The 18,287-nt window shown below is 39.7% G+C and overlaps 1 protein-coding gene across 1 annotated transcript in view; it reads right to left on the bottom strand.

Annotated features, from left to right (window-relative positions):
• Window positions 1-17,972, bottom strand: part of MEI4 (meiotic double-stranded break formation protein 4) — an 86,700-nt gene extending 68,728 nt beyond the window's left edge. The window contains exon 1 of the mRNA XM_069804549.1: window positions 17,824-17,972. Within this exon, the coding sequence (XP_069660650.1) occupies window positions 17,824-17,972 (149 nt within the window). The remainder of the gene's footprint in view (window positions 1-17,823) is intronic.
• Between the last annotated feature and the right edge of the window lie 315 nt (window positions 17,973-18,287).

Here is an 18,287-nt window from a genome sequence, read left to right as displayed (position 1 = left end):
TGTATTTTAAAAACCTTGATCTTGGCTTTCTTAGACAAATTTTATACTGGCAGAATGAAAGATGAGACTGTTCAAAAGAAAGCAAATGTCTGGAATACAAGACAAGGAAAAGAGAGAATGGCAGGAATATAGGAACCTGGTACTCTCAAAAGCATACAGTATGCAGTGAAGAACAAAGTCTTATATGTACTATAGCTACTAACATAACTATAACCACAATTAAATACATAGTGCCTGAATATTAGTTTACGAAGCATTGGAAGTTGTAAAAGACAGTGGACTATGGAAGTGCCTGTCAAGCATTCGCAACAAGTCCATTGAAAAGTATTTTTCACACTTTAATTCAGCTCAATGACTAGTGCATTCAAATTAAGAAAACAAACAGGAAATAAAAGAAAATTAATCACCACTTTCTTCTGTCAGTCACTGATAAAAGTGTAGAAGACTGAGCACTATGATTTCTAATTTCCTAACGACGAGGGGATCAGAAACAGTCATTCTAATTCAATGACGTTAGAAATAATCAGCTTCAGGTTAAAATATTGGTAATTCTTTGCTAATTCTTTGATAATCCCTTTGTATTATATCTGCGTATTTAACGGAACTGTGTTTTAGCAAAACATTAATTGCATTCCAGCATCTATCCAATACAACTTAGCAACAACGCTTGTGACTTGGGTGAAACGAGTAAGAAAAAAACTTCAGATTCGTAGCCTATCAGAAAAGAACACCAAGGCCGTGAACACAGGCTGGCAGCAGTCGCTCATGGCTTATCGTCTTGGCTAACAATAAGAGGCGCAACTTTCACGGGAGGGCCGCCATTTCCAGAAGCCCAATAAAACAAGCCAAATAAACCGAACCTTTCTTCAGGAAGCCCCTCCAGGACACCCCACACCGCCCACGCGAGGCCTCCCGCCGCTGCCCGCCAGCAGAATCCTCCACGGGTGGCGCGACCCCGCCGGCCCGCCTGAGGCGCCCGCCCCACCTCTGCTCCCCCAGACCCAGACCTCCACCGCCACACGCCGGGCTGTCAAACTCGGAGGACGGCCCCAGACGCAGCGACGGCCGCGGCCGGGGGAGGCAGCCCGCCCTGCGCCGCGCCGCGGCGGCGGGCTGGGGGCATCTCCTCAGGCCGCCGCCGCCTCCCGCCCGGAGCCCTCGCCCGGCCTCCCTTACCGCCTCCCCGGGCAGCCCTAGCCGGCCTCGGGCCCCGACCCACCTGCAAGGGCAGCCCCGCTCCCCGGCTCCATGGCGAGGCGCAGCGGCCGGCAGCCGCCCTCACAGGCGCCCCGGGGCTGAGGCGGGGAGGCCGGAGCTCGCCGCGCCCGCGGGGCCCTGCCCGCCCCTCGCTAGGCCCCGGCCCCGGCCCCGGCCCCGGCCCGGGGGGCTTCGGTGGGAGCCCTCCGCTCCAGGCCCCCCTCGTCCCACTCGTGTTTATCTCGGTGTTCCGCTCGGCCTGCTGAGGGTGGAGGTGGCGGAGCTCACCGCCGCCTCGGTCCCCTGACGGGACCCCCCACGCTTGCACGGCGATCTATGGGCGATCTCAAATCCGCCGCGTTTCTAGCGCGAGAGGAATTTTGGATTCGTTTTGGTCTCCTCAAACATCTCTTATGCTCCGCTATCCTAAGAGCAAATCAGATCATAGCAGTATTTCTTTCGCAGCAGATTGGAAATAGAAGCTGCCTTTTAGCTGCGACACTGCGATGAAAGCTCACCGGTTAGCTTAAGAAATTAGTTTTGCATGTAAAATTACATTCTTTACGCAAACTCTGCCGAAGAGGCTGTGTTAAGACCTTCTCGGCCAGAAACGGAGTCTCTTCAGGTGAGGAGGGTGAGGAGGGCAGACAGGAGGAGAGAGAAGAAATGAGTAATAAAGTCAGATGCGTTAGGTGCGGTTAGCCTTAGCACAGTGTATCTTAAGGAGAGGGGCATTGACCTTTCTAAACACGGAAGTATTCAGATGTGACAAACATTACTATATACTTTTAAAATTCTCACCCCCATTTTTTGTTCCTGGGTAATCTAAACAGCTTTATTTTTAACACATTAAATTAATGTATTCAAAAAACTAACTATTTTTTATCAAAATACGTAGTGGTAGGCTTCCCAGCTAATGTACTTAATTTTTTTTTTTTTTAATTTGAAAAACAGATTTACCATCCCAACTACAGAAAACTTAACACACTGGAACTTTCATTTTAGACTTCAAATGATAAAAATAAATTAGACTGAATAATTTAGAGACTATCTTCATTCTGACAGCACTACTTATTTCTCAGTGAAACCCAGGGGAAAAAATAACAAAACATTCTCCAGCCTTCTATTTCGGTGACATATCAGCAGCTACACTTTGTTTATCATTTGCTGCGCATCTTTTGTGCATGTAAGTGATGCAGATGCTTTGCAAAGTGGACAGTCATTAGGTAGAGCAGCACATCCATGTTTTCACATAGTCTTTTCAACTGTGACTGAAATAAAAGATTCAGGGACATCAGTGCTTTTACCTGCAAACCTGGCATTTATATATGGAGAGTTGAATCTGAAAAGCAGAATTAGGAAGAGGCAACATTATTACTGTTCTAAAAAATAAAGTGTTTGCTTTTTGTGTGAGTACCAGTCCTACTCACAAATGTAGGCTTACTGAGAGGCACCTAACAATCCTGAGACCTTCTACCTTTAAACAGCTGCCTGGAAGGATGTTTTTCGCTTGATTATTTTGGACTTAAACATCTAAGAGCTGCATAAATTTAGTTTTAGATACACAGCCCCTCCCCTCCCCCCCCCCGGGATTTGGAGCTAGGTGTAGTTAAAAGGAATGTGTCTTAAACTTATAAACTTACTGTATGCAACTTTCCGAATACCAACTAACACCTTTTTACAGTTTTTAGGTTTGCCTTTAAAATAAATCGAAGCAAAAGCTGATTCCCCCCACCCCCGCCATTAACAGAGCATCCCTAAGGACTTTTTTAGTCATCCGAAAGCAGCAAAATCTGAGCACAATCAACTGCAGATTCACTGAGATGCGTGATCCTGTTCTATTGAAGAACACTTTTCAAAAATAATGTACAGAACTTGTATTAACTTTATGCACTAAATATTCCCAGTGGTTACATAATCTAACATTACTTTTTCATAAACGAACAGTGTGTGTGTGTGCACATGCATTCATGCACGTGTGCAAATTAATGTTATATCCAATAAATAAAAAATAAGATACAATTCCCATTTCCATATCCAAATGTAGGATGATTAGCACTGTATGTAGTCTCAAGTGAACCAACAGTAAAATCAAGCTTTGATTTGAAATAAGCAGTTTGTAGATCATGAAGGAAGCTGATTCTACTAGTTGCAGATAAATTCTTTTGATCTTGGTTTCTGAAGATGCCTTTTGATCTCAAGAACTGTCAAAGGATATATTTGTGGCAATAGGTCATAGAAAATAATTAGCTGCTTTTATTAATATTTAAATATAAAAGCAGTGCAGGTATTTAATCACATTAGAGGTCATGAATTCTCTGTATTTCACCAATCCACATGCTGAATAATTCCAGACAAGTCAGTGGTCCACTCGGAACAAACTCCAGAAAACCAGGCTTCAAACAATTGTTAAAAGTAAATGGATTACATTACTGTCGACAGGCAGGCCCTGCTCTTACTGGCTACCTACAATATCAACAATAATTTGAGCAAACGTGAAAGAGTAACTTTTTATTTGGAGAACTACAATCTGTCAGAAGTCATCAGATATCTTTATATTTCAATGCATCTCAATTTACCCTAGAGCTGCAAGTGTCTGAAAATATGTATGTAATATGCTGTCTCAACTGTTGTAGTCTGCAATTTTGTTTAGCTGATGTGGGGCAAGAGATACGCTGTCTTGAGAAGAATGTGTGAAAATCACGAGCAGGAACGTCAGTGTCTTCTCATTTGAGCTTTCATTCTTCTGTGTTACAGTGCTATATTTAATTAAAAAAAAAATTTGGCATCATGTTTCTTCATTACTCAGCATCATGCTCTTTTCAAAATAGATTATAATATGTTTGTGATGGCTCTATTTCGTATGTAATTCTGATGACAGAAACACGGTTCAAGTAGTCCCCTTGATCATAATCTGCAGTTCTAAACAAATCATCTGATTTAGGATGTTCAGGGAGTTATGCGATGACTTCTTCGTTACTGTTCAGAAATAAAGCATTACCATCAGGAAAAAAAGATAACACTTCAGCATCTGATGCTATGAAAACCGCATGCTACAAAAGCAATATAAAAAGTTAGACACAGTATGAGGAGAATAGGGAAACAAAACTTGCTACCATTAAGAGGCAACATACCATCAGTTATGATGGTGTGCTCTGTTATGAATAGATACTTTACAGTGCTTTATTTAAATGTTATCACTTATATAACACTGTAAAATTAGATGTACACACAAGATAATGACAACAGATTCCATTCTTTTCTATACAGCACATACTAAAGAAAGAAAACCTTTCCCTCAAAGAATTGCACCATCTGGAAATCAATACTAAAAGATTCCCACACCACCAGGTAAGAAAAAGGGTAGAAGTGTGTTAGCAAGTAATCAGAATGATAGTCATACTTTAGTGTAGAGATGTTTAAAAATGAATGTAACAACATAACAGACAATTTTCTGCATTTGCATTTCATCATTGATCTAAGACTAACAAAAAACTGTTGTGAGAGCTTTTTCTCCATTTTCCCTATATAGGACAACAGACATCTGGGAAGAAATAAAAATTAAAGTAAGGACATATAAAAAGAATTTTCATTTAATTTAGTACTTTTTATTGTAATTCCACAAGGTTTTCTTTATGAAGTTTATAGAAAAAGCAGAGAGAAGAGGTAATTGCTATCAAATAGCTATCCTAGGATATACAAAATTTAGATTACACCTCTACACACAGGGCTAGAATCAAAGAGCATCTGAACAGTTCTCCTGAACTGCCTTGTAGTATAGAAAATTGAGTGCATTAAAATGTCCACAAAGGACAACGTAGACATTTCCTCATTTCGTGGAAGCTTATATTGTTTACACACACTGCTTGCACACAGGCGCACACATAACTAGTGATTAACAGACCTATTCTTATAGACGAAGCAGTCTTCAAAATTGGGGTAACTTCTCCCCTCAAAAGGACTGTACTGTACTGCTATACAGTGAGTACAGTTCAGCCATATAAATTGTCACCATTTCATTCACTTAAAAGGAGTTTTGACAGTTTGCTCTAATTGTAAATGAGTCCCATGGATTTTAACGAGCTTAAACTATTAATTCATTTGTTTTTCCTGGTGTGAAATGTAGGCTTCAGGTTAAATTATTAAAAACGTAGATTCTTGGAGCCCAGAATTCCTTGTCTCTAGCAACTATGGAAAGGAGACTGGAGAAAGAAAAAACCTCCTCAGAAAAACTTAAATATTTTAGACTAGTAAAATGAATTTCTAATGCAATATGTAGCATAAATAGAATAGGTCATATATAGAGGTATACACACATAAATATATATATACACATTTAGACAGGTGGATAGATAGATCGACAGACAGACAGACACATAGCTAGATACAAATGATGAAGTGAAACAGGTTGTGGTAAAGAGGCAGAGAAAGTAATTTTTTGTTATCTGATTAATATGTTTCAACTATAGCAACTGGCTTCCAAAGATAAAACACTTTGTCTCCTCCACACACAACTTTCCTTCCCTCAGAAAAATCCCATCACATGTCCTAGTTCAGTTGTTACTGAGCTTTACAGCTGAAGGGTGAACATAATTTTAACAGATCAAGGGAGCTACAATCAATACTGTATCTGCTTTGAAACTCTTATCCTGTGCTTCCTGGGGCTCCTGGAGCCCATCAGGGAAGGGCAGTGGACCTGACATAAATCCTTCTTTCCAGCAGCTGGGCTGTTGCTGCAGAAGAGAAGAGCATCTGCTTACAGCATGAGAGGGTCACATTCCCATGGTTCCCATGTCTGAAATAAAATGGTGGTGATCTACAAATGTGAGCAGCAGTAGATGCAAATGAAGATGCCATTTAAAACTTGCATGGCATGACTCAAGTGACAGAATTTCCAATTCAAATAAGATCCATACAAGTTATGTCTTGCTGCAGCTGTCCAGAAACCTGAAGGTCCGTACATGGGCCTCAGGCCATGGATTAGAACCACAAAGGCTGGGCTCTGCATATTTTAAGGGGAAAATATTGCACATGCCCATAGGTCTCCACAAATATCCATTCCACAGGAGGATTTAAGAGGCAATCACCCATCTGTCAAAATGTGCGTGCTATCTTCAATGATGTTTCTGCTGAATGAGTAGAAAACATCAGAAGAAAATAAAAAAAAATAAATTGACAAGATTGCCAATTGTGTAATTATTAAGAAAACTAATGGTTAGACAGAATTAGCTGCAATGAAGGTGAACCTAAATTTTATGATATGTGTCATTGTGGAACTAGGCCGAGTTGTCATGATGTACAACATCACTAAAACCCTTGTTAGAGGGAAGGATGCTTCATTTAAATCCATGAAAACTACTGTATAAGTATAGTTCATAAAACAAATTAAAAGCAGTTCTGACTAAATTCTATTTAGTTTAGTTCTAGCGAATTTCTAGACTTTTGTTGAAATATTTCACTATTTGATTTGTCAGTTATGATCTATAAAATCAATGCACAGTTTTTCATTTCAACTGTAACATTCAGTTGCTCTTTACTATAAGTTTGATTGTTTGTATAACTCAAAGTCTCAAGGATTTGAGGAACAATGAAAGAAAAAGCAGCAAGTCGCCAGAGTGAAATTCTTATGTAGGTTTCTTCTATAATTCATATCTGAGAATAAAGAAATCTGAGGTCTGTGGAGTACATGTGATACTTGATATATGTGCTATATATATAATTTCTTTAAGGTCTGTAAGAAAGTTAAACTGAAGTTTAATCAGAAGTTTTGCTCTGCACTGGTCTGTGAGAACCTAAGGTGAAATTGGTCCAAGAAATGTATTTATGGAGATAATCCTCTTGTACTCCCATGCACCTTGCATTTAGAAGGGAGTTATTTTCCAATAGCTTTTATAATTTTCATTCCTTCTTCAACTCTACTATTTTATTTATGCTTTATCACCTCGTTCTACACACAGATATGTGCGTGACTTCACTGAGAGTCATGCACATATGCACATATTTCTCTCAAGGGAAAATGTGGCCTTTAATAAATATGCAGTGTGGCACAGTTGTGATTGAGGTAGGCAGAAGATGCATAACTTGATTATTTCAAAAACAGATTTCTTCAAACATGCCAAAGGCAGGTATATGTCAATCTAAAAGTTACGTGAATTGGAGTGTAAAAGGGCAACTTAACCATTTTTCAAATTATGCAGAAGTATGTTTGCTCATATTCCATAACTCAGAACCAGCTAGACTGGATTTTTACTACACTTCCCTAATAATTCACATTTGGGTAGTGAACAAACATGAACAATATTAGCACAACAGATCATGTTCTTAAACCTCTAAATGTCATAATAGAAATACCTTCTCAACCATAATTATGGCCATTGCCAGTGAGATGCTGTAAGAAGTAAAAAAAGACATTTTCCTCTTTGTTTCCTCATTTGAAATGTTTATTTACGTATCATTCCCCATGCTACCAGCGTTTGCATAGAGGCATTTAAGCTGGGCCCCTGATGAGGCTGGTTTACTGGCTGGAGTGTCTGGAATTCCTTTGTGTGGCTCTTCAGGTGCTCCCTGCTGACCTGTGATCCCCCTCCAGGCTCTGGGCATCTATTGCTGGCACTGGCATCAAACTGGTAGGAGTGGGATGGATTGAGGTTCCTCCCCTCTGGCAACTTTAAAGCCCTCCTCACCAGCCCAGTTTTAGTCCATCTAGCCCATTTTTGTCTCTCCTATGGCAGCAGAGGGAAAGGCTGTTAGAAAATTATTTAAAGATTGCTTGCTGGCATTGTTTTTCTCCATTGTGTGTTGTTTCAGCTCGTAGACACCGTTGAGCCCTTCATTACTGCCATAGCTGAGCATCCTTCTATTTTCCTCTTTACCTTCATGGTAAGAAAGTGCCATTGCTTAAATTTTATTGAACAGAGTGACACAGGGAATCAACCACAGAGTGAGAAACTAAACTTTCGTCTCCAGCTTCTTTACTAGCACCCTATCTAATAAAGTCAGTTATCCTATTTGACCCATGTGATTAACAAATATTAATTAGCAATTAACTTGGACAGAATTCTTGCCAACTCAGTTTAACCTAGCTGCTTTCATAGATGTTCATTTGTTTAGCCTTCTTCAGTGCGTATTTATTTGTTTCAAAGATCATGCAGTAGGTTTTCTTATCTGTTTAATGCAAAAGTGCAAATTATACAGATAGTGTTTACTATTCTAGGTAATGGTTTTTAACCAGAGCTCATTTCAAGTGTTAGTGATCATATTCAAGATGACTAATTGCCCTCAAAGCTCGTTAGCTGTAGTCTAAATTTTACAGTTTTTTTCTCCTTTGGTAAAATGACAGCTGTAAGTCAGGTTGTGGCCATATACAACATCACTATTTATATTTGCCAAAGACACTGATGCAACAGAGATGTTAATTCAGTTTACAAAAACTAAGTGCTTAGATAAATTGATTATAAATTAAATAGAGTAGGTTTTAACATGTGTTCAAACCACAGAGTTGCAGGACAGAGTATTTACATTTTTCTAAGAGAACTCCCAAAACCCCACCATTTATAACTGAAAAAATTGCTATTGAGTACTGTGTCAAATGTTATCCCATACTGATTTTCTATGCTTAAATTACAGTTTCTTGAGTTATATGCAGTAAGCTTGTACCACAGGGCTAAGAAAGCCCCTGTGAAATATCTAAGTAGCTCACAGAAACCTTGGAAAATCCTGTCAAATATAGGAAACCCTAAAAGGATCATTCAGATGTCCCTGAAGGAATTCAAAGATGATGTAAATGTCCTTGAAAATAAAACTTTATAATTGAAAATCTGACAGATCCTTCACCATAAAATCATAAATGCAACTCAAGTCAGACTTTTACAAGGGCTTAGACAGCAAGTTTTCAAAGCAAATCCTTGAAAGGAAATGTTGAGTTATTAAAATCTGAAAATTGTGAACAATGGATTGTTAGGTGACTAAAACAGCTGAAGCTAAAAAGAAAAAAATGATAAAAACATGGATTTGTATTTTCAATTTAAAACAATGAAATAAGAAGATCTTAAAAAAATTTTGAGCCTCCACAAAAATCACAGGGATAACCTGTGCATTGGAAGTTTTTCCATCTTCATTATTTTTCCCTGTATGATAAAGGTAGTGTTGATTTTTAATTTCTAGGATGACTTAGAAACTAAAGTGTCTTGCATGGTGATTAGATGTTGCTTTTTGGTGAGAATACATTGAATGATCCCCTAACAGTTTCAAAGATGTTCTGCCTAGTAGCCAACTCTCCAATCCCCCTCTCGTAAATACTACAAAAATTATGTTGTTACAAAAATTATAAAAGTAAATATACCTTTGATTGTGAAAGATGTTAAAAATATTCAGTAGCTGTGGTGGGTTGACCTTGACTGGACAGCACGTGCCCACCAAGCTGCTCTATCACTCCCCTCCTCAGCTGGACAGGAGAGGGAGAAAATAAGATGGAAAAAAACTCATGGGTCCAGATGAAGGCAGTTTAATAAAGCTAAAGCAAAGGCTGCACACGGAAGCAAAGGAAAACCAAAAAGATTTATTCTCCACTTCCCATCAGCAGGCAGTGTCCAGCCATTTCCCAGGACGTAGAGCTTCAGTACATGTAGTGGTTGCTCTGGAAGACAAATGTCATAATAACAAATGCTTCCCCCCCCTTAAAATTCCTTTTATTGGTTTTCTTGTTGCAAGTCTCTGCACACTATGTTGAAGCACAAAAATATACTACTCAGGTATGATTGAACTGGTTAAAAAAATATTGATATAAATTTTTAAGATCAAAGCAAGGGTCCTTTCTTTCCAAAAATAAAAATGCTGCTGCAAAGACCTACACCTAAATAACCAGTGAGGTGAAAAACAGCTGAACCTGCTTTTTTGATACCATTTTCTAGGAGGTTGATCTTCAATCACTTCAATCATGGGTCAATGAATAAAAAGGAAGTAAGTAATTTCACTGTTGATCAGTACCTGCCATCTTTACTTGTTTGCCCTAGGCTGCTGCCAGTCTCGCTGAGACTGAAATGTAATCCTGAAGGAGCAGAACTGACACAGTGGTTTTGACTTCGTTTTTGTCACTGAGATATAACACTATGTAAGGTACCCAGATTTTCTGCAGACTGTAGATTATGTGTCTCTTGAGGTAAATGTTTTGGATGTCAAGGAGTTGCTTGCAATATCAGTAGATGGGCAGAATAGACCTTCAACAGAAGGACCTGCTGCTTTTCAGCTTTTAGCAGGAATCCGCCAGGCTTCCATATAGTTCCTGGGCCAGGCAAGGAGATAACCTAGGCAAATGGACACTGCATGTGCAAACCAATTCACGCAGTTTTGCACGTGTGGCAAGTCTCAAGCAGCAGGCATCTGGGTTTGGACTCGCAAATGTTGGCAGATGGAAGACAAGTTGTAGGTCTCCTCAGTTACTCGCTCTATAGTTAGCACAAGTGAGCTATTACTAGCCATCTTCATTAAAGTCCCCTTAAACAAATTCCTTACAAAATCTTTATGACAAGTAAGGATCAGCCAGGAACCTCCTGTGATATTAAAAGAGAAGGGGAGGAGGAAGGATACAGTTATCTGAAAAGTAATATGAAAATTGGGATGTTTTTACTGATATTTTGGAGGCAAGCCAAACTTCTCATTTGGATTCGTGTTTGCAGTTTAGTTTGCCAGTCTTCCTTTTACATCCCGTAAAATAAGAGATTAATAGGAAAAACAAGGACACAGAACAGAGTTACAAAAGTGCTTAAGCTGTCAATCCAGGTGTCAGACAGGTCGAGTTCCCCAGGCAGTAACTCCCTGCTCCTGCAGTGGCAAGCCTCGCTGCCTCCAAAGAGCTTGAGGAGAGCCATAGGATGCTTTGGATCCAGCAGGATCTGTTTCATGGCTTTCTCTGCTAGAAGAGTGCAGTAATGTGCATTAAAGACAACCTTTGTTGGTGGACTGGATAAATTTTACTAGTGAAATAAACTGAATTTAGCTGTACAAATAAATACTGTACCTTTGTGTAATAGGTGGAAGGAAGAGCTTCACAGCTAAACACAGCAGGCCAAATTCTGGGGTTCCTGAAGTGCTAAAGCTTCTGCCAGGTTTGGTTAGAGTTTTGTATAAGCTGTAAAACACAAACTGAAGAAAGTCTTCAAGGTTTGATTCATTGTACCTGTTAAAATCCCACACCCTTTCCTTTTGCACTGCTCTCCCTATGAATGAAAACGCAAGTTGAGTGAAGTTTTCTGGCAATTACCTTTCCGAGAAGAAACAAGCAAACAAAAGAACCATCAAGGAGCCATGCAGAGGCTTTCAGGAAGTCATTTAGAAGCTTGAAATTCTGCCTGAAAGGAGTTTTCCTTTTCTCATTGAACTGATTGCTTCCTCCTTTGGTATCGCCTCCTCTGCCCTGCAAATGAAAACATCCAGTCCTGTCTTGCTGGAGAGACTTAATGGATGAAACAGTTTGATACTGGAAATGATCTCTACTCTGCTAGTCAAGCTCTTTTTGTCCCAAATGGATGCTGCATATGGCTGATTTTCCCCACACAGAATAAGAAGTAAACAGAGACTGATAGATATTGGCTTTCCATCATCTGAACTGTCAGCTGCTGTACATTAAGAAGTTATCTATGCCTTTAATTGTGAGTAGGAGAGGGATTTAGAGCTTGCAGGAGCATAATTGTTTCACAGTAAATCTACAGATAAGCCCCTCTTCCTTACTGCCCACACACAGTTCCACTGACTTTAAAATATTAAATTGTCCTTTTCCCTTCAAATAGTGGTGCCTAAAGCAAGATCTATTATCCTGAAGCCTTCTTTGTAGCTTAGACTCTAATGGGATGCCGATATTGCAAACCAATAACCAAAATGAGGAAATATTAAAATGAGGCATAAGGCTGCTTTATTACTGCTGTATTTCTTTACTGCATTAATTTTGAAACATGTTTCCATGTTCTGTCTAATCCCAGTCTCAGTGTTAAGAGTTTTGATAATTGACAAGTTTCTTTCTCATGTGACCTGGAGACAAGGTGTAAACATGTGGGAGGGCAAGGGAGGAGAGGATTTTTATCTTTTAATGTGCCAGAGACTGGGAAATTTTCCTTTCAGTTTGCGTAATCAGATAAAACAGGCTTGGTTTGATGTTTACATCTCAAAGTTTGGTGAATTGCTTAATCCTTGTTATGGATGGGTTTGAATTCAAGTTAGCAAATAGCTTAAGAAAATCAGGTCAATGGTCTTGTGATTAAATAAATATCTGCAGTCCCCCTGGGCTTGTCTTTGTTTCTTTCGAGCTCCAGCAATCTTGTCTTGATCGTGCGGTAAGGATACAAGAATATGCGCCTATTTAGCAAAAAGTACTTGTGTAAATGAGCTAATGAGCAATTGCAGTTGCTTGTATTCCCCAGCCTGCCTGAGAAGACAAGTGACTTTGCTTATTGATATTATTAATAAAAGAGGAATGCACATTAGAAAAATATCTCTGTTTATCCATCCTCTGTTCAGTGACAGTAATTTACAATACCATTGCTCACGGATGTAATATCAAGTGATTTCTCATTTAGGGTGAGTCTAATTGCATTCTTTGAATCAGTGGGTGATGCAAGGGAATCAGGAGACAGAAGAGACAAAGGCTGCTTGCACCAGCCCCAGGCAGGACACGCCGTTCCTGTCCTACCTCTCTAAACAAGCAGGACAACTCACATCATGCTGGTCACATCCTCAGAGATTTCATGTGACAAGAGTGACCAGGTCAGGGGACACAGAGATGTGGGTGGAACTGCAGCTCATGTCCAGGTGGGCTTCCTGCTCCAAGGACCCCATAAACCTGGGTATCACCAGTGAAACTGGTACAGTTTCTGAGTGAGCTAATGCCTCCTCTGTCCCCTTTGCCACACAAAGCAGCCAGTTATCCTAGTGTCAAGGTTATTTGGCATTTTTACAGAGAGATACATGACTATAGATAGTTTATTTTTGCCTTGACTTCTATTTTTTATTCCTACTGTCCTCTTTCTTTTCATTCGTTTCATGAAAACAGTTCTCCTAACACATACAAAGAGGCATACTGAAAAATAAAATGTGAGATAAATTATAGGAATAAAACATTTTGACATTGTGCAACTTCTTTTAAAATGAGCGGGTGCAGTAATAACATTTGGCTTGGTATTTCCTCCAACAAAGAGGTAATCTACTTTCATAGCTACCTTAGATGACAGGATGATGTTAAAGGAATATTTAATAATTTGTGGGATTTTTTGTGCTTGACATCTGTCTTTCCATTTTAATTGAATTAATAGAATTCTCCTTTGTGTTCAGTGTGTATTGCAATAACCATTTAGCGCTAAAATTTTCAGGTAGGACTTCAAATAGCATTTTGTATGCTGAACAATGTTGAATAGAAAATACAATTCTCTTTCTTTTCCCTTCTTATTTTTCTAAGATGATGAAGTGGAGTGTATACTGTTACAAAACCAGCAGAAATGACAAAGTCGGGATGTGATCCCAGTATTCTTTATGAACGATGCAATCATATAGCTCAATGAATGTACAAACCTAAGTAGAAGAATGAGAAGACTTTGACAATAGCACCTGAGATTGGCTTGACTCCGTATTTACTGGCCTCTGAATGCAAGCAATTTTTGTGTGCTTGAGCAAGTACTCATAATGACACTACATTTTAAAGAGAATAGTATTCATATTATTCTGTGGGTACTTGGCTACAGGGAACAGAAATATATCTACATAGGGAGAAAACAGGCAAATGGAAGTCCAATAAAGTGTTAATTGGTATCGCTAATGACAACCACAAAATAAGGTGGTGGAAAAAGAAGGGAGTTGACCACTGACATTGTTCAACAACCCATAATAGTATAATATTAATCTTGAAACACTGACCTGTGGACTAGCCAGTAAATTGCATAAATTACTTAAGGGCCTTTAACATGTAAATGTTTAATGATTTATGTCATTTGCAATATGCAGCATGTCACATCCTATTGCAATACTCAGTATGTTATGTGTAACCATCTATCCAGGCTATTGTTGCTAAATTTTCCTAGCTCTTGGTTGGTATATGAGAGAACAAAATTCCATCTCCTTATATAATTTTAGGAAACAAAATGAAAATTTAAAGCTACATGGAAACCATTCATTATTTTGATGTTGAAATTTCTTCTCTAAGAATCTATCCAGAGCCAAGAGTTTTCCCAGACGCCAGGGCTGTTGGTTATAACTGGTTGTCAAGAAGCTGACTAACAAAAAAGCAGACAGTTTCTGATAGTTATTAACTTTATTCACTTAGCTTATTATTAACTTAGCTTAATAGCTTTTCAGTTTTATTGAGCACTGCCAAGTTAGTTAACTGAGAAAAAAGTCTTTTAGAAGAAATCCAGTCTTCTAAGATTTGGGCAGTTTCAGACTTTTCAATGACTTTCTTCACTGATGCTTAATTTGTTTGTATCAGTCAATCATGTTACTGTACCTTGATTGTTGCCACTGATCTCAAAATGTTTATAAGCAGATCAAAGAATATCTTCAGATGCTTTGGTATTTTCATTACACATAAATGAAATCTGAACCGATGAAGCTGGCTATTTATTGAAGAGGGATGTAAATATGGAACTTCATGCCTCCAGGGCTTTGGTTTGATGATAGATAGGAGAGCTATGTCAGTTATGTCGGTGGTTGCAGTAAGAGGAATGTTTTAAAAAAGATATCCTCACCTTTTCAGTTCAGTAGGGGCATTTAATGTTCTTGTGTCAAGCAGTCCCTCTTTTTAATTTTGGCTGTAGATATTAGGAGTCTGGCTGATGTTGTGTACGTATTAGAGCACATGTGTGTGGATATGTGTGTGTATGTACATACACATTCACACTCAGACAATTTGTTTTGCATCTTCTGGGATGGATGCAGTGTAAGAAAGGAATTTTGTATCAACTAAGAAGAACTTTCTACAATAAAAATATGGAAGAGTTACTGGAACAGAAACAGCTAGGGATGAGTTTTGTAACGTGCTGAAAAGCTTTACTCTGATACATGGGACTGGTGGTCTGCTTAGAGTCATATATACGTGGTACGAGTCATACATACGTGGTACGAGTCTGCTGAGCTAGAGCTGGAAACTGCATTTTGCAGGATCAAGCAAATCCCAGTGAGATTTTGCCGACAAAGATTTGACCCATACAGATTGATAATATATACTCTGAAATCTTTGTCAGTTGAACATTTTTACAGCAATAATCTTCTTGCAACAGGATTCAACATAGTCATGTTGTCTCAGAAGATGGTACTGATTAACCACTGGAAAGTCAGAGGATATGGAAGCATTTGACCTGGAGAGCTTTTTTCCTCATTTCAATAAATGGTCCTTATGCTGACCTACCTCTGTCACCAATCAGCTCAAAACCTTCCATCCACAAAACACGAAGGGGGAGGCAAAGTTGGTCTTCTAAGGATTTTAAGGAGAAACTATGGGTTTTTTTATTCTCCGCCCACCCCTGGCTTTCTCTCTTGTCCCAGAGAAAGCCCTCATCTTCTCCCTCCACTCCTGAGTTCTTTGTTCATGAGCAGAAGAAAAGGTTGATCTAAATGTACTAAGACACATGCTTCTATATTTATTTCAGCTTTAAGAAGGAAAAGCAATGCCTGATCAAGGCTTCCACTTCAATGAAACAGAGGTTTTTCACTGACTTTTAAAAGTGTGAGATCAGTCAAAACAGCTCCATCACAAAAACAATAAGGTACAGAAAATGTATTTGTAAAAAGTAAATGCTAGTGCTAGAAAGCAAGCAAGTAACTTTTTTATCAAAAAAAAAGAGCTTAAAAGTCATTCACTATACTGGAAGAGCTTCACAATCACATCCTGGTACCAGAAGTGCCATTTGATGAAATGTATTTTATCAAATTTCAATTTATTTCTTATTTGCAAATGAAAGATATGACTTTGGCTTTCTATTCAGATACATCTTTAACATAAAGCATCAAAGAGTAGTGACATGAGAAGAAAAAGTTTGAGAAAGTTTAATTTGGCACTAAACAAGAACTTCATACTGAACAATGACAGATTTAGCTGATGGTTTCTGTCCCACTGATTACCTTTATCTTCTGTGCAGCTTATGAATGAGATGGATTTACTCAGTGGTTCATGTATTTATTATGAAGCACTTCATGTAACGAGAGCACTGTTCTTCTATGCTATATGGCTTTTAAGTGGATCAATACTCAATGAAATTGTTTATGTAATATTACTTTAAATGTGCTGATTTATGAATAATATCAGTTTCAATTTCCCCTTTGTACTTATAGACATGAATATACTTCCAGCAATAATCTTTGAGAAATGCAAATAATCTGCTTCTACTTTTCTTGGTTCCACCTTGAATTTTGCTCAGATAATGTTAGTGTGTGTCATGGTTTAACCCCAGGCAGCAACTAAACACCACGCAGCGGCTCACTCACTCCCCCCAACCCAGTGGAATGGGGGAGAGAATTGGAAGGAAAAAGGTAAAACTGGTGGGTTAGGATAAGAACAGTTTAATAAAACAGAAAGGAAGAAACTAATAATGGTAACAATAACAATAATAAAATGACAGTAATAATAATAAAAGGATTGGAATATACAAAACAAGTGAGGCACAATACAATTGCTCACCACTTGCCCACCAATGCCCAGTTAGTTCCCGAGCAGTGATCCACCCCAGGCCAACTCCCCCCAGTTTGTATACTGGTCATGACGTCACATGGTATGGAATATCCCTTTGGCCAGTTGGGGTCAGCTGTCCTGGCTGTGTCCCCTCCCAACTGCTTGTGCCCCTCCAGCCTTCCTGCTGGCTGGGCATGAGAAGCTGAAAAATCCTTGACTTAGTCTAAACACCACTCAGCAACAACTGAAAACATCAGTGTGTTATCACCATTCTTCTCATACTGAACCCAAAACATAACACTATAGCAGCTACTAGACGGAAAATTAACTCTATCCCAGCCAAAACCAGGACAGTGTGGTTTTATTTATTTTATTAATTTTCAAAAATCAGTATTTATAGTCCTTTTGAGTTAGCTCACTCTGGGCTTGGGCTATTGGCAAACTGGTGTAAAATGGTTTAGAAAGTTATTTCATTAGATTCTAATGACAATATTTCTTCATCATTGAGAACGCTTTTTGTTTGTATTGCTCTTGCATTTTATAACCTGCAAAAGAAATTTGAAATATTAGGAGCAGATGCTGGGAGGACCCTGTGCAGATCTTGCCTTATGTAGAGCAACTCACTTGCTGAGAAAGGTTCTGTTAATGCTAAAATGATTTTGGTGCACATTAAGGTCAAGCTCTGTCTCTGCGAACTCTCGAGACCTAGCAGTGCCACATGCAGTTAGCGTTAGCCAACTGATGTCCTTGTCAGTGGAGGACAGACACCTTTGGAGAGCGATGAGGTCCACCCGGAGCTTCGGCTCCGAGCACAGCTGTTCCTGTCTCCTTCCATTAGCAGGGAAGGGAACAGACCAGTCTCAAGTTCTCTAACCTTTAGAAAGCCGGAGTTAGGCGAGAGGAATTGCAGCCTCAGCAGCTCAACGCATTACTGCAGCCCTTGTCCCGCTGGGCTACAAGCACGGCCGACAGCGCGGCGGTACCTCAGAGCAGCGGCTACCACCGTGCTGACCCGAGCATTTGGGTGCAGGGCGTCCCCGTGGGCACCCCAAACCGTCCCGACGCCAGCCCCTGCCCCAAGGTGTTCGAGCGTGGGAGGACGCGAGCTTTCAGCGTGCATCGCCGGCGGCATGCGTCCAGGCTCCGGCTCGCTGGCTGAGCGTGGGGCTGCTGTGATGGCAAAAAAAAGGGCTTGGGGTGAAGGCGGCAGGGGGGTGAGTAGATGCAGCTGGGTCACGGTTAGTGATGCTGGGGAGAGAGCTGCAGAGGTGCATTATGTATCAGGAGGAATGAACATAACCGGTGGGTGGGGAAGGAAAGGACAGTGACACGTTTTTTCCTGCACACGTGCACGGCCTGACGGAGAACCAGGAATTGCTGTTATCAGCACCCAAGCTACCTTCAAAGACAACTCAGCAAATTAATTTGAAGTGCCCTGCTATAATAT

Source organism: Haliaeetus albicilla, chromosome 17, assembly GCF_947461875.1.
Source record: "Haliaeetus albicilla chromosome 17, bHalAlb1.1, whole genome shotgun sequence".
NCBI classification, from domain to species: Eukaryota; Metazoa; Chordata; class Aves; order Accipitriformes; family Accipitridae; genus Haliaeetus; species Haliaeetus albicilla.
This window is presented reverse-complemented; position numbering and strand designations above follow the sequence as displayed.